Genomic DNA, 25,570 nt, shown 5'->3' with positions numbered 1-25,570 from the left:
ATTCATACATCTTAGAATTCCAAAATAAATATCTTACTGATCACCAGTGATCATCACAAAGTTGAACTACATTTTAGGGAAATAATTGTTACAGTGTCTTGTGAGCACAAAGATAATGTCCATACTGTGTAGTCTTTGCACATGATTATGCAATTTTGTCCTCTATTTGTTTCTGGTTGCTCCTCACCCTAGCCCACTTTCCACTATTTATTCATAATCTCTCTAAATGTAAGTCTGGTAGTGTCACTTCTTAATTCTAGCTTCCTCACTTGCCTTGGAGGATCCTTGATGATTCTGTTCTTGTCTATCTCTCTGTGATCATCATTTACCCCATTTTACTCCCGGCCGTCTGGCACGCAAAACTTGGTAGTCTCCCAAACAAGCCATTAAACCTCATGACTTTTCCAAGATACCCCTGTCTATTCCAAATGCCCCTTTCCTCTGTATCTGTCTAGAAAACTCAAATCGTCCTTAAAGATTCAACACTGACCGTCTGTTCAGAGGCAGTTCCTGCCATCCCCCAGGCAGAACAAATCTCAGCCTTCTGTGTGGAGGCACACTGTCTCCTGAACCTACTCCCACTTTTACATACAGCAGGTGGTTTTGTAATATTTGTTTTCATCGTTGTCTCTCCTTTTACTACTATAAAATCTTTGAAGGTCGAGTCCATGTCTTTGTATCTTTTTTATCTCCAGAACCAGGCATACCATCTGGGATATAGCAGGTGCTCAATAAATATTTGTTGAACAAATTCTCTTATTTAATCTTCACAACCACCTATGTTTACAAATGAAGGTGAAGTCTAAAAATACTGAGTAACTTGCTCAAGGTCACCCAGCTCATGAATGGCAGATACTTTCCTTGGCGTGTAGGGCACTTTCATCAACTTCGCAGGCGCGTACCTGCCTTTTCTCCCAGGAATACCAAAGAGCCATTTGTGTTCACATCCATCCTCCTAGAAAATTGGGTCCTTGTGGCTGCTCTGATGTAACCCGCTGCTGCCCTGAGAATTGTTTTTTTCTGCTCTTTTCATGCCTATGAGCACCTCTCCGCAACTTGAACTGGCTGAGGCTTGGCTGTCATCTTTGTCTGGTTTGATGTATCTGACTCTCTTTGATCTTGATTCAGATTAGTCTCTGTTTTTTTTCTTTCTTTGCTGGTGATGGAGTCAAAGTGACTGCCTTGTATTGTTCTTCACTAAAACTGCTCAAACTTCTTGTAGAAACTTGGTGACACACACCCCACCTTTTCAGTAGTATCTCCTGTTTCCCTGTGCGCATCCCCGCACCCCCAAGCCTGTGGCTAGATTAGAGTCTGACATGTCCAGGCAGAAGCCATTTTGAAGTGTTGAGGAAGGTAATTTATTAAGTGTATCTAACGCTGCGGTAAGAATTCTTAATAACTCCCTTTACATGTATTACTAAACTCCAGTCTAGGAAATGTTAATACTGTAAGAAATAATAAAAAGACTCGATTCTGAGATTTTATTTATGTTTTTAAACGGACTCCAATTTACTGCAAGAAGTTGTTTAGTGCATGTTCCTTGGAGGCTGGCCTTTCCTTTTGGGTGCCTGTATCATGTTGCTTTGTAGATGTTTACCGTGACCCTCCAGCAACAGGTCTAGAAGTGATCTTCTTCAGTTTGCCCTCCAAAGCAAATTTTTCCCACGACTCCCATTTCTTTCGGGAGCTTCCCCCCAACTCTTTAAAAAAATTCCATCAAGTCATCTCTTAATACTTTCTCTCCATCATCCACTAAGAGGACCAGGGCATCGAGGTATCTGTGTTGGTGGATTTTTCATTCAAAATATCTCTCAGGTACAGGGGTCCCTCACCAGCGCCTTGTTCTAATACATCATCACTGCCTCCCCTCTGAGCACAACAGCCACTTTCTGCCTCCCATCTCTGCATACATCAAGCCTCCCTGTATACCACAGATAAGTTAATTTTCCTACGACATTACTTTTATTATGTCATTATGCCTGCTACTGCCTATTTATTAGGACCAGACTCTTCCACCTGGTAACTGAGGACTCACACAGAGGAGTTTTTTTTTCATGTTTTCTCTGCCTGGAGTTGTCCTTTTTAAAAAAGCTGCTTCCCCCATTCATCTAAGTAACCCTTCATCCTTCAACAACCCGCTTTAATGTCACTTCCCCTGTGAAGCCTTTTTGAAACTAATTAATCATTTCATCCTTTGTGTTTTATAATATCCATCATATTATAATACAGTTAGCTGTTTATCGGTCTTTTTCTTACGCTTTTGAGTTCTTTAAGGTTAGGATCTAAGTCTCTGTCATATATTTCCTCCCCAGACACAGCACAGTATCTGGCACAGAGGAGGAATTTAATGCATATTGGTTAAATGAACGAATGAAAAAAAATAAGGAAGCCTTTCTTTTTTTCCATGTGTTATTCTCAACCTGAATTTATTCATACTTTCTTTACCTGGCTAAAAAGTCTTTACACTATTCTCCAAAAATATTCAAATATAATGTATTTTTAAAAAGAGTTCAATACAAAATGATATATTCGGTATTATTTGAACAGTTTAAATGTAGACGCAGATGCAATAGCTCCAAGAAGGGTCTATGTTAGAGTGGCAGGATTGATTCTTACTATTAACATTAAACTTATTTAAACAAATTTTAAAGTTCCACATTTACCTTATTGTGCTGCTTTTTGAAAGTTGTAGAATAGCTTATCATGGTGACCTTAAAATATGAGCTAGAATAAAACTCTTAGATATGCACCATAAATATATTACACACACACACACACACACACACTTTCAAGTTCCTTCAAGCATCAGAACAAATTCTATTTGCATAATAGAATTTGCAGAATCTTTGCATAAATAATTCTATTTTACAGATTTTTCCCCCCTTCAGATTTCCGTTGGCATTTCTAGTGTGTAAAAGAAAACCATTATTTTGTTCACTGTATCCAACTATTTTGTTTGATCGCTTACATCACATTAGAGCCAGGATTTCTTGAACTTTATTTTGAAACTTTCTCAGTCTCAGGTTCACTGTAGGCAATTAATCAATACTTTGTAATTGTTGCTGTTACTATTATTGTAGTTGTGGAGGAAGGTTGGGGAGGGCCCCAGCAGGTGATGGACAAGCTAAGATCTTTTTTTTTTTTTTTTTTAATTTTATAGTGACACAGGTTTTTATAAAAAAAAATAGCAGCTTCCCTCCTGGAAACTCTTTGTAGTTTTGTTAAATTGGGTTTGCCTCTGGCTAGAATTTTCTTTTTTTCTTCCTTAATTTAAAGTGTTCTCTCTTTTGAATTTTGTGAGTGTTCTTCTGCCAGGCTTTTCTTTCTTCTTTTTTCCCTCTTCTCTTTTAATGCCTTTTTTTTTTTTCTCAATTAAACAATGTCATTCTCTCCAACAATGTAGAAAATGAATCTTTTGCTAATGACTCAACATTACTAAATTTAAGCAGTTTCTTGAAATTCTACTGATGAGGCAAAGGTTTGTTTTTGTTTTCCTTAGGAAGCATGAAGCAACATATTGTGTATAACTTATATATTCTTAAACAAGAGAATTTCATTTTAAGAAATTTACCTTAAGTTTCACTTTTGTAATTACTTGCCATTCACTTTATAGCATTTAAAAATCACATTGTTAGCAAACCAAGATACATGCACCAAATTTTCATATTGATCAATATATATTTATTGGTGCTAAATATTAAAAATTAAGATTCGAATAAAACAGCATTTTAAGTTCAGTTTGCACTGTGGTTTCGATCAGATTTTTGTTACATAATGGAGTGGGCAGTCACTATTTAAAGAATTGAATATTATTTTTTCTTTGGAATGAAAACCACATCTTTAATTTGTATTTTGTATAAATAAAAGTGTTCATTGGTCAAGCTGAATCATGATGATATATTCCAAGTTCCTACCCATTAAATTCAATATCAAATAGTTTTAATGTGCATTTTAAACTGAATGAGTAACAAGATTGCATACCTGCTTAAGAGTAACATTAACACGTTTATTTTGGAAATACATGATTTTCTCTTATTCTCTCAATCTAAGCCATCTGTCTTTTTATTCTTAAAATTTTATTTTTTTAGAAGATTTTATTTATTTATTTATTTGACAGACAGAGATCACAAGTAGGCAGAGAGGCAGGCAGAGAGAGGGGGGAAAGCAGGCTCCCCACTGAGCAGGTAGCCCAATGCGGGGCTCCATCCCAAGACCCTGAGATCATGACCTCAGCTGAAGGCAGAGGCTTTAACCCACTGAGCCACCCAGGTGACCCTATTAAAATTAAAATCCCAGGGTCCAATCTCACTCTCCTTAATTTGTCTTGAATTTGGAACTTAATTTGAGAAGAAATACAGTATTAGTTTATGTCATATTTGTCAATTTGTTGTAAGTTTGAAATTCTCATCATGGGCTCTTAGGGTCTGAAGCAGACTTCTGGGACCGGTTCAATCCCAGTTCAGTGGGACCATTGGTGTGAAACTCTCAGACCAAAAAAGGACTGAAGAAATTAGATGTGTAGTCCACAGAGTATAAAAATATGCTATTAGAAATAAACATGATAGTATACAGTTGGCTGGAGAACTAATTAAATTATTGATTAAACATACTAAATCATCGAACAAATGGTGATGAAGAAAAATGCCTCTTTAAAGCCAGATTTAAAGAACACACATATATAATGTCTAGTTAACTATTCCTTTTTTAGCATATTCTCCATTTCCATTTTTTTAAAACTCCAGGATTGGTGTACTCCCAGCTTGAAATTACAACTCACTCAGAAATAACACGCTGTTTATCTGCTGGCTCAGAACTAGAAGGCTCCAGGAGTGAGCTCAAAATTAGTTATAGCAATTTAAGAGTTGCAGTCTTTAATCTCGGTAATGATACTCCTCCAGTCTGAACTACCTAGGGGCTATTTAGCCCTCCTTATCTCTTGCAACTTCTTTTTTCTCTCCCTCCTCCCTCAATGAAGGTGGGAGGCCAGAGGACTAAGAGCTGCTAGCATTTTTGTTAACAAAACCCTAGCTGTTTCTTTAAAGCGGGCTTCTTAAAACGACAGAGAAGTGCTTTTTCTTTACAGTTTATTTCTAACCTAACAAATCAGCTTTTATCAGAGCAAATACAAAGGTCTAAACATCAAACAGAATAGACGTCTGATGATTTCCTTTGTTTTCACAACTTTATGATAATGGGTCATTAATACCTGTTGAGCTCTACTTTATGTTCGTTATCCTGAAGTCATATATATATCCACAGATATTACAGTTTTATGTCAATTTGCCTTTTGCTATTTGTTGGGGTCTCTTGAGGCTCTTCAAGAAGATAAATGGTGTGTGTGTGTGTACTAGAGAGAAAATGAGGTGGGGGGAGGACAGAGGAAAAGTACATGGATTAGCGAAGAGAGAGAATGAGCTGTTGAAATGGTACTACCCGTAAATGGTATAAATAGCAAAATGGCACTGGAACCTGGAAATTTAGTTCTTATTCCTATGTTGAACTTAACGAAAAAGGTTGTTTGGGGCTGGAACTGTGGGCTGGATCCTGTAGAACACACAAACAAGCTTAGTCTGTTTCACCTACGTGCTCTCTGAATTTGCTCTAACCGCTGTTAAAGCACCATCCACTGTTTTTAAATCTATTTAAGGCCCATTGTAGCCCATTGATTTTGTTTCGTGTTGCACTCAAATCAACCACCTTCATTTCAGAGTAACTTAGAGGCATTTTATTTACTGGGCTCTCCTTGGGAGTTCAGTCTCACCACTGATGAGCATCGTCAATGAAGTAACACACATTCTGTCCATGTTGTCACACACATTCTGTCATAACCACGAATCACCTATGATATTGCCCCGTCTACTGTATTGCAGGAAAAACAGAGGTTTCTGACGGATGTTCTGCATGAAGTGATGCTGCTTGACGGCTTGGCCAGTTCCCACCCAGTATCACAGGAAGTGCTGCGGGCCACAGACATTGACAGGGTGTTTGACTGGATCGCCTATAAAAAGGTGGGAATAGATAAGACCCAAGTGCCAATTGGATATTTCACTATCCCGGGGCAGCCCAACTATTTCATGCCAGATATATTCTCTCCATCCTGGCTGATAGGAATGGACTGAGTTGGAAAATATAGAGTCACAAGGTAATGTCATTTTATGAGTTAGGGCTTTGCTTTATAAATCAGCAAGATAGAGATGAATGTTTGCCAAATAATGCATAGAAATGTTGGAAGTATTAATGAATAAATGTTTGGAGCCTTGATATGAAATTGCTATACAAATGGTGTTGTGTCATTGTCAGTTTTTATTATTAATAAGAGAGCTGACCTAAACAGTGACAGATTATTTGTCATCAATGCCCCTTAAATACTTAACTTGTTTTGCTTGGCTGGTACAAATGGGTGTAGGCAGTGACATATGTATTTTATAAATATTTATTTAAGGGACATTTAGGAGATTAAACATCTTTCTTGGATAATAATCACGATAAGTCAAATTTTAAAGACGAGACTTTGACTGACAAAGATTTTGGACCAGTGACTAGACACAGAAATAAGACACACTCTGAACTTTTTCCCATTGTTACTTGGATTAAGATTTTTCCTGTCTCTATCCCTTAGTTGTTCTCATTTAACATAAATATGTATATCTCTTTGTTTAATAGTTACAGCTACTTGGGAATTGTGAAAATAGTGTTAAAGTCTCATTCAACTTCAGCGTAGATCGAATTGCATTTACTGGGATTTCCATGTACTTTATTGATTTAAGTTTTTAATTGATTAAGTTAATGTTTTAAGTTTTTAAAAACTGTTGCTAACATTTTTCCTGATATATTCTTATTTACAACTAGAGGTGAAATAAAGTACACTAATTTATATTTTGGTTTTGTACTCATGAAATGACGATCTCAACGACTATGAGTTAATATTATATGTTATAATATGTAAAGATACAAATTGTGTTAGAAATTATCTTTTCAAGTAATGGATCTTTGCATTGGCTATAAAAGGGTTTCTGATGTTTTGGAAAAATAAGTGGAAGTATAGAATCATATTTAAAATATATGTTACTATATTTATGTAAAATATCAAAATTTAAAATATGTATTTTTTATATATGAGGTTTTTTTACTATATATTTTTAAAATTCTTTGTTTGAATTTGGTGTAGTTAGTACATACTTTTATTAGTTTTGGGGGTAGAATTTAATGATTCATTAGTTGCATATAACCCTCAGTGCTTATTACATCAAATGCCCTCCTTAATGCCCATCACCAATTACCTCTTCCCCAACCACCTCCCCTCCAGCAATCCTCAGTTTGTTTTCGGTGTCTCTTATGGTTTGCCTCCTTCTCTATTTTCATCTTATTTTTCCTTCCCTTTCCATATGTTCATCTGTTTTGTTTCTTAAATTCCACATATGAGTAAAATCATATGGTATTTATCTTTCTCTGACTGATTTATTTCATTTAGCATAATATCCTCTGGTTCCATCCATGTGATTGCAAATGGCAAGATTTCATACTTTTTGATGGCTGAGTAATACTCCATTGATTTATAGATCACATCTTCTTTATCCATTCATCATTCGATAGACATCTGGGCTCTATTCCATATTTTGGCTATTATCGATAGTGCTGCTATCAACATTGTGGGGGGGTGCCCCTTCAAATTACTATGTTTGTATCCTTTGGATAAATACCCAGTAGTGCAATTCAAGCATGGAGCTTGAACACACAATTGTAAGATCAAGAGTCACTTGCATGCTCTACTGACTGAGCCAGCAAGGTACCCCCATCTCTTGTGTTTTTGTTAGTAGCCATTCTAACAATTATGTAGTAATGTCTCATTGTGGGTTTGGTATGCATTTCCCTGATGATTAGTGATGCTGAGCACATTTTTACTTGGGTCATTTTATCAATTTTCTGTCTTCTTTGGAAAAAAAAGTCTTGTCACATCCTTTGCCCATTTTTTTTCCTTTGTCCATTTTTAATTAGATTATTTGTGGGGCTTTTTTGGCTATTGATTTGTGTGAGTTCTTTATACATTTTGTATGTATTGCTCCCTTATGCAATATATATTTTGTGAATATTTTCTCCCATTATGTAGGTTGCCTTTTCAATTTATTGGTTCTTTCTTTACTGTGCCAAAGCTTTTAGTTTGATGTAGTCCCATTTGTTTATTTTGCTTTTGTTGCCTGTGCTTTTGTTGTCTTATCTAGGAATTCATTGCCAAGACTAAAGTCAAGGATCTTTTCCCTTATGTTTTCCTTTAGGAGTTTTATGGTCTCAGGTCTTACATTGAAATATTTGTTCTATTTTTAGTTAATTTTTGTGAATGGTGTAAGATAAGGGTTCAGTTTCATTCTTTGGCATAGGGATATCCAGTTTTCTCAAGACCATTTGTTGAAGAGACATCTCATTGTGTGTTCTTACTGCTCTTGTCCCAAATTAGTTGACCACAAATGCTTGGATTTATATCTGGACTCTCTGTTCTTTCTGCTCTACTCTTTCTTTGTAACCAGTTTTTGTTTTTGTTTTGTTTTTGTCTTGCCAGTACCATACTGTTTTGATCACTACCGCTTGGTAAGGTATTTTGTATAAGGAAGGGAGATACCTCTAGCTTTGTTCTTTTTTTCTCAGGGTTGTTTTGCTATTTGAGGTCTTTAGGATATGGAGATCTCTCTCTCCCTCTCTCTCTTGATATATACTCTCGATATATAGAAATATAGATATCTGAAAAAAGCCATTGGAATTTTGATAGGGATTGTATCGAATCTTTAGATTGCTTTGGTTGGTATAGAGATTTTCACAGTATTAATTCTTTCAATCCAAGATCATAAGATATCTTTGCATTTATTTGTGTCTTCATCAGTCTCTTTCATAAATGTCTTATGGTCTCAGGGTAGAAGTCTTTCATCTCCTTGGTTAAATGTATCCCTAAGTATTATTTGCCTTTGATGCTATTGTAAATGGGATTGATTTTGAAATTTCTCTTTTAGATAGTTCATTGTTAGTGTATAGCAACACGATTGATTTCTGTATATTGAATTTGTATCTTGTAATTTTACTGAATTAATGTATTAGTTGCACTTTTGGTAGAGTCTTTAGGGTTTTCTAGATCATCTACACAAGGAGATAATTTTACTTCTTCCTTTTTGACTTGGATATTTTATTTCTTGTTCTTGCCTGGTTGGTATGGTTAGGATTTCCAGTACTGTGTTGAATAGAAATGATGAGAGTGGGCATCCTTGTCATTCCTGATCTTAGAGGAAAGTTTTTTAACTTTCACCACTTTGTATGATGTTAGCTATGGGCTTGTCTTCATATCTATGTATCTTTAAGTACCACTGTATGCTTTAAGTCCCACTAAAATAATGTCCTTCCTTTGTGTTTTCAAGTAATGATAGATCTACCGGATTTTTCAAAGAAGACTTTACAAGAAAGAAATTTTAACAGCTATACTGAGATATAATTAAAATACAGTAAATTGTTCATGTTTAAAAGGTACAGTTTGATATAGTCTGACAAACGTATACACAGTGAAAACATCACCATGATCCAGTTAATGAGCGTATCTATCCAATGTTTTCTCATGCCTCTTTGTAATCACTTTCCCATTTTTACTCTTTCCTCCATTGATCAACTTTATCACTATCAATTAAATGCATTTTCTAGAGTTTTATATAAATGAAATCATACACATGTACTCATTTTTGTCTGCTCTCTTTCACTCAACATAATGATTCTGAGATACATTCATGTTATAGAATATATGGATATAATACAATTTCTGCATTCTCCTAGATATTTGGGTTGTTTCTAGTTTTTATCTGTTACAAATAAAGCTGCTATGAACATTTGTATGCAGCTCTTTGTATGTATATTTGCCTTTATTTCTCTTGGGTAAATACCTGAAAGTGGAATGTCCAGATGATATGATAGGTAAGTTCAATGTTTTAAGACTGATGATCTGTTTTCCACTGTAGTTGTACCATTGTACCATGGTATATTCCTGCTGAACCTGTATCAAAGTTCTACTTTCTCCACATCTTCACTAGCATAAACATGTTATAATCAGTTCTCTTAATTTTAGATATTTTAAAATATATAATATTGATATGATATAATATATAATATATAAATTACAAATAAACACATTTTATTTATTTGAGAGAGAGAGAAAAAAAGAGAGCATGAGCCAGGGGGTTGAGGGGAAAGAGAAACAGACTCCTTGCTGAACAGAGAGCCCAGCATGGTGCTCAATATTGCGACCCCATGACCTGAGCTGAAGGCAGATGCTTAAATGACTGAGCCACCCAGGCACCCCTAATTTTAGATATTGTAATGGTATCTATGTAGTTTTATGTTACATTTCTGTAAAACTAATGATATTGACCAGTTTTTTACTTGCATATTTTCCCTCATGTATCTACATTATGGAAGAGTCAGTTCCAGTCCTTTGCCCATGGTTTTTTGTTTTTGTTTTTCTTGTTTTTTTAATTTGATTGTTTTATTACTGAGCTTCTTTTAAAAAAGGTTTTATTTATTTATTTGAGAGAGAGTGTGAGCAGGGGGAGAAGCAGAGGAAGAGGGACAAGCAGACTCTGCGCTGAGTGTGGAGCCCACTGTGGGGCTCAATCTCAAGACACTGATATCATGACCTAAGCCAAAATCAAGAGTTGGACGCTTGACACACAGAGCCACCCAGGCAGCTCCTTATCATGATTTTTGAAGATTCTTCATATACTCTGAATACAGATTCTTTATCAGATATATGATATGCAAATAATATTTTCCCTAATTCGTGGCCTGACCTTTATTTTTATAATAGTGAATTATTTCATAATTTAGAAATTTTGCATCTATGTTCATGAGGGATATCAGTCTGTAGTTTTGTTTTCTTATAACATCTTTTTCTGGTTTTGTTATCACTATAATGCTAGCCTACAGAAACTATTACTTTTTTTTTTTTTTTTCAGTTTTCTGGAAGAATTTATGTACAATTTATGTACTTTTTGTTGTTGTTGTTAAATATGTGGTAGTATTTACCTGTATAGCAATTTAACCAATATAGCCTGGAATTCCTTCATGGGAAGACTTTTAACTAGTAACTTAATTTTGAAAATATTAGCAGGTTATTCAGGTTATTTAAGCTTCTTGAGTAAATTTTGTAGTTTGTATCTTTTCTAGGATTTGGCTCATTTCATCTAAGAAGTTTCATTTATTGGCATCAAGTTGTACGTGATATTCTCTTATCGGTTTAATAACCACAGAATCTCTAATAATGTTACCTCTTTAACTCCAGATATTGTTAATTTTTGTCTTGTCCTTATGTAGCTAGAAGTTTATACAATTTATTTTCTGAACTCTGGCCTTTGATTTAATTAATTTTTATTCTTCCTTTCTTTTTTTAAAAAATATTTTATTTCTTTATTTGAGAGGGGGAGAGAGAGAAAGAATGAGAGGAGCGAGGTCAAAAGGAGAAGCCGACTCCCTGCTGAGCAGGGAGCCTGATGTGGAACTTGACCCCAGGACTCCAGGATCACGACCTGAGCCAAAGGCAGTCGATTCACCAACTGAGCCACCCAAGCACCCTTACTCTTACTTTCTATGTCATAGATTTCCTCTCTGATCGTTACTATTTTCTTCTTTTTTACTTTGGATTTAACTTACTCTTTTTTATGGTTTCTTTAGGTGTAAATTCAGGTCATTATTTGGAGACATTTCTTCTAGTTCAGATGTTTATTCCATAAAGTTTCTCTTAAGTGTATTGCCTAAAGTATGCCTCAGATTTTGATACTTTGAGGTTTCCTTTTCATTCACTTTAGGATAGTTTCTAAATTCCCTATTTGATTTATTAGTTGCCCCATGGGTTACTTAACTTGTGTTATGTAGTTTATGAATATTTGAAGATTTTCCAGAATTTTTTTTTCTGTTATTTATCTCTTATTTAATTCTGCTGTGGTCAGTTAAACATATTCTGTATGACTTGAATTTTCTTAGAGTTGAGGTTTGTTTTATGGCCCAGAATTTGATGTCTGCTAGTAAATGTACCATATGCTCTTCAAAAGAATGTGTATTCCACTGTTGTTGGCTGGAATATTTTATGAATCCCAAGTAGGTCAAAATGGTTGATAGAGTAGTTTGAGTATTTTATATCCTTACTGATTTTCTGTCTACTTATTCATCATGCTTTCTTGACGAGCCCTCATTGTTTGGATTCACTCACATCATACTGAATCAAACATCTAAAAATTTAGTGAAAAATAGTGGCTCAGGTACTGTTGGACTATCTGAAAAATAATCTTCAAATGTAAATTTGGAAAAATAAAGATTAGAGCAATTTGGCTGAAATATCAGGGGCTTTATTTTGAGAACCTCTGTATCAGGCCTTGATGTACACCTTGTCCCTTAGTCTAGGTCTCTGTTTGGTTTCTCTCAGGCTCTTCCTATCAGATAAGTTAGTTTGTAGATAATATGCAATAACCAGTTTAACTTTGTAGATAGCATGGGTAAACCATGTCATTCTGGATGTATGACAGTTAGTATAGATAATTGTACAGGTATAAATAGGATCAACAGTTAATATTTGTTGCATGCCTCTTGGTGCCAGGCACTGTGCCAAAATTTACATTTATTAACTCATTGAATTCTCATAATCCCTTTATTGTATGGTAATTTAAATGATTCTCATTTTAAAGATGAGGACATTGGGTCTAACAATAATATGTTTCCCAGGAACTTAATTTCCAGAACCATTGTTCTTAAGCACTACCATATTTTATCAACCAGTGTGGCTGGAGCATTCATTCAGAATAATCTGATAAGCTTCTGCTCCTATTCCAGAGACTGTGTGCTAAGTACTAGGATATAACAATAAGGCACAAAGGAGAGACAGCATGTAAATAAGTCAGTGCAGTAACTGAGTATTAGTAGCAATATATCCACTTTAAATGTGGGCACCTAACTCAAACCATCTTAAGCAATAAAAAGGAATTTGTTGACTGAATAATTGATGAATCTGAGTAGTAGGAGTTTTAGTAATGGTTGACTCCAGATCTCTTAACAACATCATCAGAAATCTATCTTTTATCAGGTTCTTAGCTCTTTATCTCTATCTAGATTATTCTTAGGTGACCCCAAAGAAATTAGGCTGGTAGAATCTTCAACTTTGTGATCCTAATGAGCTCAGAGAAGGTGCAAACTTCCTTTATCACAACAGAATCTAAAACTGTTTCCACAAAGGGCTATGATCACTACTGGCCAATCCCTGTGTCCAAAGGATGAACAATTCCTACAGATATTCTGACTAGCTAGCATGGGTCATGAGCTCATCCTCTGGCATAAGAGATAAATCACATAATTAATAGCCCTTAGGATCACCTGAAGGAGGGTTTCCAAAAAAAAAAAAAAAGGAAAAAAAAAGATAGCTAGAAAAAGTAATGGATGTCAACCTGAGAATTTTAGGTGTTATGATAAAAATATGTACAATGTATAGCTGCCAGGGAAAGGAGGAGCAGAGTGATAAAAAGACAATGGAGGACCATTCTATCGAGGGGGTTTAGAAAAGGAAGTTGCTCCTTGATTGAGAGGAACATCAAATTCAACATGGTTATAGAACAGCAAGTGTTTGGGGCAACAGACAGGCTGAGGAGATAAGCCGGTAAGAACTGGAGGACCTCTTGTGCAATACTAAGAAGTTTGATCTTTATCCAGCAGGCTGAGAAGAGCCAACAAAGAGTTTCAAGCAGTGGAGTAACATAATTAAAATTGTATTCTAGAAGGAATATTCCTAGAGGTGTGAAAAGTTAAAATAATATGATAGATCTAGACATTTCAGAAAAGGTTGTAATGACTGGAGTTGTAGTATATAAAACTTATTATTTTTTGTATTGTAGTATGTGGTGCTTAATAAAAACTTTTTGCTACTCCTTTTCTGTGCTCTATTCCGTGAAGATCCCTGTTACTAAACAACATTAACCTCTGCCAACAATCAACCTCTCATTGCATCGGTGCTTTGTTGGCTTCTCATGTCTTGTAATTATTCCTTTAATAATTATTCAAATTATTCCCATTTCTGTTTTTTTTTTTTTGTTATTCCTCCTGCATAGTAATTTCATTACACTTTAAATAACTTTTTTGAATAGAAATGTATTATGGGGTAGAGAATATTATACAGAAATAAATGTTAGGAACCAATAGACCAAATACTAATTTTTGTAGATTTGAATTTAAGAACTGAGCGGTTTTGAATAAATTCTGAGTGATGTTCAGTACAGATAGTCTCAAAGCCAGGATTTAAAGAAAGATAAACTCCTAAAATTGCATATGTATTTTTAGAATGGGAAGAGAAAAATGCGAGAGATAGTCTATTAAAAAAATTACATTCCAGTGAAATAACAATTTTCCATTTTAATATTAATTGAAAATGTAGATGTTTTTCCTAAAGTACAGTGGAAACAGGAAATACTGTCCATAGATAAAATGACTGGAAAAGATGGATTGAGATAGTCTCTTTGCTCTAAAAGCACAAAGGGAAATAACAATCAATGACCCAATGACCTGGATGATGAAAGTGAGCGAATGCTCATTAAATTTACATATGATGCCAAATTGAAGAGAATTGCTACAAGCTTGGGAGAGAGAAAGAGATTGCCGAATGACTTCAGCAAACTTAGGATCTTTTAAAAGCAAGAACACTTTTGAACAATTCTTGTATCAAGGCTGATATATTTTATGAAAATCCTGTGTGGCTAACGAGGAAAATGTGTACAATTTCCTTCATCTTTAGAAATAAATATGAAAAGGCCAGTTATTTGCATCTGTTATCCTTTCTGATAACATGTTTTCCATCCACTGTATCGTGTCAGCAGGGCCGCGATCAGAACACAGAAAAAGCACATACCAACTCTACAAGCAGAGCAGGTCATTTCTGCAGAAAACAAAAACATAAGATGCTCACTTCCTTCAAGAATATAACCCAGTCATAGACATAAAACATATGAAATAAAAACAGAAATTAGGGGCACCTGAGTGGCTCAGTGGGTTAAGCCTCTGCCTTCAGCTCAGGTCATGATCTCAGGGTCCTGGGATCGAGCCCCACATCGGGCTCTCTGCACAGCAGGGAGCCTGCTTCCCCCACTCTCTCTCTGCCTGCCTCTCTGCCTACTTGTGATCTCTCTGTTACATAAAGAAATAAGAAAATCTTTAAAAAAACAAAAAACAAAAAAAAAACAACAAAAAACAGAAATTATACTAAGACTAACAGTAACACATATTGCTCACTTAATGAGCACTTACTATTTACAAGGCATTTTGTGAAATGCTTTGCAGGTATTATCCCATTGATCTCTAATAGAATACTTGGAATGTAGGCATTTCTAACCCATTTTACTGATGAGAAAACTGAAACTTAAGAAATGAAGTGATTTCTACAGGGTCGGACATCTAGCAAGTGAATAAGCCAACAATTTGAATTCAGATCTATAACACTTTTCACAAATAAATATATTTTAAGGGAGGTTATGGTATGAACCATCTCAGTGGATGACCAATTTCAAGTTCTGGCCATCTTCATTTCTCTCTTTCTGATCTGATATGTCAGGAAACCTTACTGTCTCTGCTGTCAGAATATTTCCAGTATTTATACTTTCTCACCCCCCTGACTTCATCTCTTATTACTATTTTTTCACTCATGGTCCTCCTGTTCCCCCAACTCTTTTGCTTTCCTTGAAATCCAACTAAACTCCCTCCCACACTAGGGTGTTTGAACTGGCTGTTCCCAAGGTAGAGATTGATATTCCTCCAGATGTTATCATGGTTCTAACCCTGTTCTCCTTCAAGACTTTACAGAAATTTCACCTTCTCAAAGAGGCCGCCCATTTTAACATGTCAGCTGACACCCTCTTCTTTTTCTTCACTCATTTCTCCTATTCTGATCCACTTACTGTTTGGGGCTGTTTAGCGATCACCTTCTAACATGTTACACAATTTTCTCAATATTGTGCTTACTATATTATCTGGCTTCCTGCTTTCCACCATTGAATGTGAGCTTCATAAAGGGAGGGGGTCTCTCTGTGTTTTTCATTGTTTTCCAGTACTCATTATACTAGCTGCGTATAGTAGGCACTCACTAAGTATTTCTTGAGTTGAATTAAAATAAATGTAAGGAAAGTGGTATAAACAAAACATTATGATGTTTCAGAGGGAAAGAGCCCATCTGTTTATAGGAATTAGGAAAAAGAGTTGGCACTTGAAATAGGATTAATGAGTTTCAGATATATTCCACATGAATTCCGGAGGGGGAAGGAAGATTGTGTTGTCCAATCATTCTGGTTCCTAATGGGTTCTGTCACATGTGGCCTGACCCCTGAGCCCTACACCTCGTGGGACCCCTTTCCTGTGAGCTCAGCTCTTCTCCTGCTGTCTCTGCATTCTCCTGCCTCAGGCACATTAGCCTCCTGTTTGACAAGTCTTTCCACCTCTCGCTCTTCTAAACAGATCCTTCTTCACAGCTTTGATTCTTACTCACAGTCTGCTACACACACAGCATCAAACGAATACAACTAATGACTATTTTGGCTTCTTTAACACATTTGTGCATACTTTATTGTATAGTGTGCAATATACTATACAATATACATGTATATACATATACATATGTCATATACATATACATATACATACAATATACATATACAATATATGTGTGTGTGTGTGTATATATATATATATATGGCTTTGCTATGCATCTGGTATATTATATATAGATGAACTATAGCACTTATGGTCACTTCTGTCCAAACAGTTGGACAACAGTGTTTGGGTCAGGTTCATAATGGCAATATACTACTAGTAGGAATAATAGTTGCTCTTTGAGGGTCTGCTTTGCCACTGGGCATCCATTTAATTATCTCCTCCCCAATGTCTCCTTTACTTTCCCACTCCTGTGAGGTGGGTATAATAATCTTCACTTTTCATAAGAGTAAACAGAGGCCCAGGGAGTTTAACAGCATTCACAGGATCTTAGGAGTCAGACCTGGGATTTACATCTTGTTTCTAACTCACGTTCCTTCCACTTTACCAGGATACTTTCTTTAAGTAATTGCCTATTATGTCATTGTTTTAGTAGGAAGTATGGTTTGGGTTATATATATACTAAAGGAAGGGATTGTCCCTGAATGAAAAAGTACAGTATTTTTAAAATAAATAATGGACTGCTATACACATAAAAAGAAGGGTTATGCAATCTGGAAGTAATAATCACTGGTTATGATCATCTCAAAAAGAAAATATGAACAGTTTAGGAGATTGAGAAACATTAAGCAGAGGAGAGAGGCAGAGAGAGGGACGAAGGGTGAGAGAGAGAGAGAGAGAGATTGATTTAGAAACAGCTGGAGATAAATTCTATCAGAAAAAAGCTAAAGAACTTACATATGTCCAGCCTAGAGGAGAGAGGGCAAGGAGGTGACTTAATAATTGGCTCTAATATATGAATGGTCATTATAGGAAGGCTGCTCACTACTTCTCTGTCAACATCAAGGTCGGAGTAAGATAAATAGCCTTAAATTACAGGACGAAATTTCAGCTCCATCTAAGAAAGAATTTCTTGACAGAAAAGGGAATGAAACATTTCAGTGTGAAATACCAAGGGTTAGAAAATCTTCATTCTCTGATATTATTTAAAAATAAAATTAAGAACTTGCTCCCAAATTAGCAAAATAATTGAAGAAAGGCACTAAAAGAATTACTCCTGGGCTTTGACTTCATAGTATATCATAATCAAATAATATAATATAAAATTTATAATCTACTAGAAATTTATTTTGCATGCCAATCTTTATGTGTGTATCACTCAATTTCTTGAATATAATTGTAGAAGTGTAAATGTAAAGGCTGCAAACTACTTGTGTCTTGGGTAAAATGGGGAAACTTAGAGATAATTCCCATACATCTCTGAATCATTTATTGGTATCTGTAAATAATTATGGAAAGAATGTCCATGATAGAACATACTTTAGAAATTCCTTCCCTTTATTACCATGAAGGTTATCTTTGTCCTAGGCTTTGAATTACCATTTTTCTAGGCCAGAGGTGATTTTAAGAATAGCATGTAAAGGAAATGCCTTTTGCCCTTGCAAAGAAAATGTACATGGTGGGAGGAGATGACTTTATTGACATTTTTCTGATAAATGCCTTTAGCACTTCCTGGTAAATTATTAATTTGTGCAATTTGCTGATGGAGACATGTTTTCTTTTGCACATGTGTTTGACTGACTCATTACCATCTGGTTGATTGTTCCTTTCTCTTTTTTTCTTTCTCAATTCTTAAAACAGCTTGCTTTTTTCTTTTGAGTCACTTGTACATCTTCTCCATTAGCTCTAAATCTATGATTTAGAGTTACTTGGTGAAATTGAAATTGAAAGTTACACATATTTGTGGAATTAAGGCAAAGTTTCCTCCATCATGTAAGGAATGGATTAATCCCACTGGAAGGATTCTCATACTCTCCTGCCCTTCTGTGTCTCATTGTTTTGATACTAACTAATGGTTCAGTATATTACTTTTGAATTCCTCTGCTGCACAAACTTTCAGTGTTTTTGACTTTGCTGAAATGCTTCAGAAGGTACAGTGTTGGTTTTGACTTTTTTTTTTTTTTTTTTTTTTTTTGCTTTTTTTGTGAAAGCCAGAGGGGTGATCACACAATGTAAGAAGCTTAAGGGTCAGAGCTGTGTAACTCCTAGCTTGTAGAACTTGGCTATAGGAAGATTGTGCTTCTGCAGCTTTCTGAAATACTTTCACAACTACACTTGTTCTGAGTGTTTTGTTTATGCAAAAGACTAATTCTAATGACTTTTGCAATGGTTCACTCATACCAGACTTCATCAATGGCCAAAATTAACAACAAAAAGTACCATTTTGATTGTGTAAATGGGAATATACAATGAGAATTCCATTCCTATAAATTGCTCACCATGTTACTGTATGTGATTTTAATTCCATTAGGTGAGGAGGCAGCTATACTATAGTGCATCTCAGAAAGAAATGGGCTTCTCTTAATAGAGTAAGATCAATTCAGTCAGTAGACCTGTGAATCTTAAAATGTTTCATACAAGATATTCAGGGAAAAATAGCAATTGAAGATAAAAATCAAAAAGAATTGGGAATCAGCCCATGCATAGTCCCTTAACACACTGGGGATTGCAATGTTTTGAATAGGTTTTCTGGAATAACAACAGGCTTCTATGTTGGTTAGAAAAGGGACAATAAAGTTGGGAATAAATTAAGATTTAAAGGATAAACAAGCAAGTCAACTAGAATTAAAGGTTGACATTTTGACAAATGAGAAGTACAGAAGAGGGAAAAGGAGAACAGGAATAAAATTTCCTTTTCACAAAAAAGAATGTTTGGAGAAAATAGAGAATAAAAACATTCACAATGTAATTTTTGTTTGTGTACTTACAACAATGGAATAGGTTGAAAGAGGTTGAACTGAATTGAATTTTCATGAAGAACAATCCTGAATGGGCTGTGTTTTAGCATCTGCTGGATTCACACCTTTTTCCTCAACAGAGCCACCCTCCATTTTTAATCAACCATACATGGTATGTTTAGATAATATAAAAATCTTTTTTTTTTTTAGATAATATAAAAATCTTTAAGAATGCTAAATAGTTACCAGTGTTGCATGCAAAATTGAAAAGAGTTATTCCCCAGTTACCTAAATCACCCTTAAGGACCCTTTCATTACTGTTCCTTTTACATGTGAACCCAGAGATTCTCTAATCTTATTACTAAAAAAAGTACCTTCTAAGTATTAAACAATGTGCCTCTATATTCATCAAAAACTTTTATTTAAGTCTCAATCAGAGCTTTTGTTTCAAACAGGCCAAATTGTGTCACTATGCTGGACTGATACAATTCTAGTCAAACAAATAAACAAAAACTCTTTCTGTTTGGCCCATGTCAGCTTACTGAAGGTAAATATGCTATTTCCTTTGAAATAATGAAAATAGTTCTTTGGGCACACTTTCACAGATGTTTTCATGGATTCTTTCAGTGGAGGCTAAGGGCCATTCGATGACCTACTGAGAAAATTATCCAGAGACTACATGTTTTCTATATCCTTTATCATTCATGCTATTGCATATTTCCTGGTAGCACTGAATCAAGTTTTTGATTTTTCTGCTTTTTAAAAAATAGGATGTCTTACAGCTTTTTTGAGTTGTCTTTATGTCAGTATTAGAAGGCTTGACCGTGATTTCATACAACATATTCTTACCTTTAAAAAAAACAGAAAGATTAAAAAAATACTGAATCTGGCTTTTGTCTTGAGGGCATTTTTCCAACTGGGAGAATTTGAGCATACTTTTCAGGGTTTCACAAAGATAGGAAAAGAAGACAAAGCCTAAGGTGAGAAGTTTAATGGGAGGCCTCCCACAAAGCCAGGACCTTAAAGATCTGTACCCTTAGCACACAGGTGAACTAGAAATAAACCTATCTCTTTCCTTGGGGGACTGCAGAGAAATTGTATGTTCCAAATTTTTCCTTGAAAATTTGTGACCACAAGTAACACTTGCATGGCATTGCAGCTCAAATGAAAATGACGTTGGTATACTTAAGACAGGATTTTAATTTAAAATGTTTGTTCCTGCACTAGAGGGGTCCCCAGATGCTAGACGAAGCTAAAACAAATTCTTTATAGAAATACGTGCTTTTGTATCACATCTCAAAAGATTTCCACAAATAAATCCCAAGGAAAAAGAGCATCTCACAGTCAAAAATCACTAATCATGCAAGGAACCAAAGTCCTGTGAATCTGAGATAGCTAAAATAATTGAGAGCAGAATCATTCATGCAAATAATGAAAATATTGGGTATATGAGACACAGAATATAAAATGGCATGTTAATAAATTTGAGAGAATAAAAAGAGACTTGGAAATAAAAGCAAAATGCAAGCAGATTTTACCTACAACCAATGAGGATTCCTAGAAATTAAAATGTAATAATTACATTTAAAAATACAGTACATGGAGTAGATGATTTATTACAGATTAGAAGGAGCTGAAGAGAGAATTGTAAACAGGAAGATAGAACTGAAGAAACTATCCAGAGTATGGCACTGAGAGACAAAGAGATGGAAAATTCACAAGAGAGGTTAAGGGACAGGAGAGAGATTGAAAAGTTGTAATCATTGGTCAATACATATACTCAAGGCTTAGCTTCACTTACTTTTTCCATCCTTTGTTTCTTCACCAAATTATTGCTTCTTAGCTTGAGGGATTAACAATTTTGCCTTAAACAAGTGACATCATTCTTAGAAACAGAGCTCTGTGTTTGATCTAAGATTTTCTTTTATATAACAAATATAAGCCATCAACAAAGCACTGTTTTGTCATTTCTATTCTTTTATTATCAACTTAACTTGAGCAAAATAATACAATAATACTAATTTAAAAACTAAGCACTAAGTATACTTTCGATGTTAATAGTTATTACGCATTGAGTGCTCCCTATGTTCCAGGAATATTACTTATTACATCAAGCTGAAGTCTAGAATTGTTATTTATTTATTTGTTTTTGGCTCAAGCTTACATAGCTCATGCGTAGAAGAACCAAAATTTCAACCCAGCCTACCTGACTCTAAATTCTTTTCTCCAGTTGTCTGATCACATAGTCAAGTAGGTGCTGACTTACCTAGCAGAGAAGGTTACACATTTATTCAAATAATTCTGCCTTTCCTCTGACCAATTATTTAATTCTCTTTTAAAAGGACCTTTAGATACAATTTCTTGCCTAAGAAAGCCAGTATCATTATTTTGTCCTTCTTGAAGATTCTACCTTGATTAGGTATCTTTATTTTTGTTGTCCTCTTTTCAATCTTTATTTTACCCTACTTAGTTCTTCTTGGCTTACCCTCTTCTACATTTGAGCCAATAATCTACAGACCCTCAGAAATATTCTATGCCAAGACTATCATAGAACTGAAAGACTCTAAGTAGAGGGGGCATTAGCTGGAGTGAAGCTGTGTGGACCTAGGTGACTCAGAGAGGCATGGCTAGGCTTCCGTAGAGTATAACTCATCCAGAAGCCAACCAGCTGGTGCAGTTGAGATGTGCATTGCCTCTCTGCTGTAATTTTACATGAGGATGCAATTAGCTCCACGCCATAAAAATTTCTGGCCTACAGGAGAGAACTTTTGGTATGTATCCCCCTGGTAAGTACTGTAAGCCAAAACAGAGTAATGATAAAGCAGCTGAATGTCTGTGTTTTGCTTACATATCCCCCAAACTGTTTTCCGGCCCTACAGTTGTAAGACGAAATGTGCAAACATTTAATGCTACATCATTTTCCTTCTGGAAGGGCATCAGTCCCAGCAGGAACTTCATGAGTAAATTGGAGCAGTTTGGTCACATTCGTTAAAGAGTAAAAGCAAGAGTTTTAAGTGCTCTCTAATATCTAAAATAGTTTTTCTAGTTTGAAATTAATGTGATGGTAGTGTTGGGGAAAGTTAGCTGTTTAAAGGTATTTATGTCTGAAATAATAACCTCATCTAACACTGTATAACATGATGCACCAGTCTCTTCTCTTTAAGTTATTTATGTATATTAAGTCATTTAATCCTTACAACAACCACATGGTACAGATGCTCTCTCCATCACCAATTTATGGATGGGGAAACCTAAGTAGTAACTTAACCAGCATCTCAAAGTTACTAAGTGTTAGAGTTGGGATTCATACAGTGATGTTTCTATCTGTGCCCTCCATCAACTATATTAGACTGGTAATCCTTCAATTTCTTTTTATGTTTACAGAACATGTTGATCATAAAACATGAAAGGCACTCATTTCATTTCTAGCAGAGCTCTTAGATTTTGACATTATTTGTAAATATCAGCTTCACCAGTCCTTTTTAGAGACAAGGTTTCGACGTATCCTAGTTATTACCTCGTTCAATGCCTTATAGATTGTGAACACACAATAATGCTTCTAGTTTAAAGAAATTTTCACAGTGATTTATTCTACTCTCAAAACCCCAGAGATAAGGTGGTAATGCAAATTTAATTTCTATTTGTTTCAGATTCCTAACAGCAGTATCTTTTTGAGACACTTTTTGTTTTTTATTTTAAACATTTGGGATGCGAAAGAGAAGTAAAGATGGCTCTGTACCATTACACGAATTTATGCTTTATTAAATGCTAGTATTCCCTTTTTAAGAGTTTTTTAGGTTGAATTATTCACACATTCCCTGAAAAATAATGCAGAGTGAAACTTCTTTTGCTTGTTCTGAATTACCTGCCTCGAGCATTATGTGATACTCCCTTGTTCTGAGATCCTGTGATTCCTTAGACAAACCTGATGGAGAAGTTAGGAACATTCAGAGCACACCCCTCACCTCAGAGATGCCAGCCATAGAAAACAAAAACAACGAGCATTCCTGTCTCAGCATCCCTTGTTACCTCTCTCAGACACAGTCCCCAGTCTGATGGGCCATTGATCTGCCCCTTTATGGCATTTTTCCCCCTAATTCCACTCTTGTTTACTTTAAAAGCCAGATCTTTCACTGTTTTCCACTTCTGCTTGAGAAACCATTTTTATAGCTTTGGGACCAGCATTTTTCATTTACTCATTTTAATGTCTCTTTTCAGTGACCTTGTTGCCAACTGAAACCAGGATGCTGCCAGAGGAGTATGGGAGAAATTTGCTACAAGCCAAGCACATTTATTTTCTCCCAGAAATAAGTGAATGAGAGTCAGTTAATTTTTCCCTTCTACATTGGCTCTCTGTTAAACTATAAGAAAGTCAAGTGGACCTTTCTTTAATTGTTCCTAAAGTGAAAGCGTGCTAGATCACCAGGTGTTAGAATGGCTTACTTCTAGACATCTGGCAGGGATGATACCCAATGTTTCTTGTTCTGGTTGATGATAAAATGTTTGCTGCCACATACAAAGAGCCAAAGTTTCGGAATTTAACAACAAAATCTGTGATGTAGAGGCACCTGGGTGGCTCAGTGGGTTAAAGTCTCCACCTTCGGCTCAGGTCATGATCTCAAGGTCCTGGGATCGAGCCCTGCATCCGGCTCTTTGCTCAGCGGGGAGCCTCCTTCCTCCTCTCTCTCTGCCTGCGTCTCTGCCTACTTGTGATCTCTGTCAAATAAATAAATAAATAATCTTAAAAAAAAAAAAAGAATCTGTGATGTACATGTTTGCTTAGAGAGTGTCCAATGCTTCCTCATAGATTCCCAGACAAAAGGGCGTTGTGTATTCTTACATGTTTGTCTTGGGAAGTTTAATTTTGCAAAGATGGTGTTTCCCAAAGTGCGATCTGTGGAACACCACAATATATTCTCTTATAGCTATTTTTTCCCCTTTACTCAGATATTAAAACTTCTGATTTGGCTAAAGGTGCAAAACTGTGCCTTAAAGGAAAAGCTTAAGCAATGAATTTCCCCTTGGACTCGCTGGATGAACACTGGCAAGATTGCATTTGCTTGTCTATATATAGAAAGGGGCTGATTCTTTGTGCATATGATCCACCACTGTTGGAAGGGTTTGTTCCGTGATAAATGGCTTGCTGCTTTGGTTCCCTGGACAAAATGTTTCTGAGTTTTGAAACTCTCTGGGGATAGAATACATCTGTGCCTTGCCACACTGAAAACAAAAATCAAAAGTTGGAAGCAAAAGCTGTCGTTATGTTTTACAAGAGGGGCAGGTGAGGCACACGTACCGCATGTCCGGATGTTATGGACTGATTTCGAGATGTTATCAAGTCCTCAGTACTAACCTGATCCCCATTATCCTCTGTTACCCACAAGCATCCAAACTGAAGTTATGACTTCTGCCTTCCTAGAAGAGAGGCAAGGTAAGAAATAATCCATTTCTCAATGAACTATGTGAAGAAGCGAATTTATTTTCTTGAGAAGAGCTGAAGGTGGTTTGATGAAACTTTAATCTGGACATTTCATTCTCTCTGTAAACTCACCCTGAAGTTAGAATAGCAGAAAGGGAGAGAGAGAAAACCTTACTCTAGCAATTATTTCCCTTATCCTGCAAATATCAGTATAGTAAAATAATTTCCTTCGTTTCCAGAAAATTGGTCATATCAAGTATGAATAAATGAATCCAACAATGAAGATTAAAAAGTGTCAGTTATTAAGCCCATACCCCAGACAAGAAGTTTTTCTTCTTTTCCTTTTCTATGTATATCTGAGTGATAAGATGATGTTCAGGTTTTAGCTGATCTGTTTCCATTGTGGATTAATTGTACTGATCAAAACATCAGTTATGCTGATATTCACTGATAATGCATATTTTATTTATTATGGATCCAGTAAGATGGTAAATTCAGTTTTATGGCCCAGTGGAGTTTGAGAAGTGTGGCTTTATTCAGTATTGTTCTTGAACTCTGTGATGGCCCATCTCTGTAAATAATCTCATCAACCTCTTATGTGAGCCCATCCTTGAAGATCTCCTCTTATGGATGCTTAATGAAAAAATATACTATGCTTTTGTCCTTGTCAGTGGTGTCAGAACATATGAGATGTTCGGCACAACTGCTAAATAAA

At 35.5% G+C, this 25,570-nt stretch overlaps 1 protein-coding gene across 1 annotated transcript in view; it reads left to right on the top strand.

Moving 5' to 3' along the window:
• Nucleotides 1–25,570, top strand: part of TRHDE (thyrotropin releasing hormone degrading enzyme) — a 374,398-nt gene that overhangs the window by 217,156 nt on the left and 131,672 nt on the right. Inside the window, exon 6 of the mRNA XM_046013805.1 lies at nucleotides 5,874–6,011. Coding sequence (XP_045869761.1) covers nucleotides 5,874–6,011 — 138 coding nt within the window. The remainder of the gene's footprint in view (nucleotides 1–5,873; nucleotides 6,012–25,570) is intronic.

This window comes from Meles meles, chromosome 7 (genome assembly GCF_922984935.1).
Source record: "Meles meles chromosome 7, mMelMel3.1 paternal haplotype, whole genome shotgun sequence".
NCBI lineage: Eukaryota > Metazoa > Chordata > Mammalia > Carnivora > Mustelidae > Meles > Meles meles.
The sequence above is the reverse complement of the archived record's forward strand: the minus strand, read 5'-3'. Positions and strand labels throughout refer to the sequence as shown.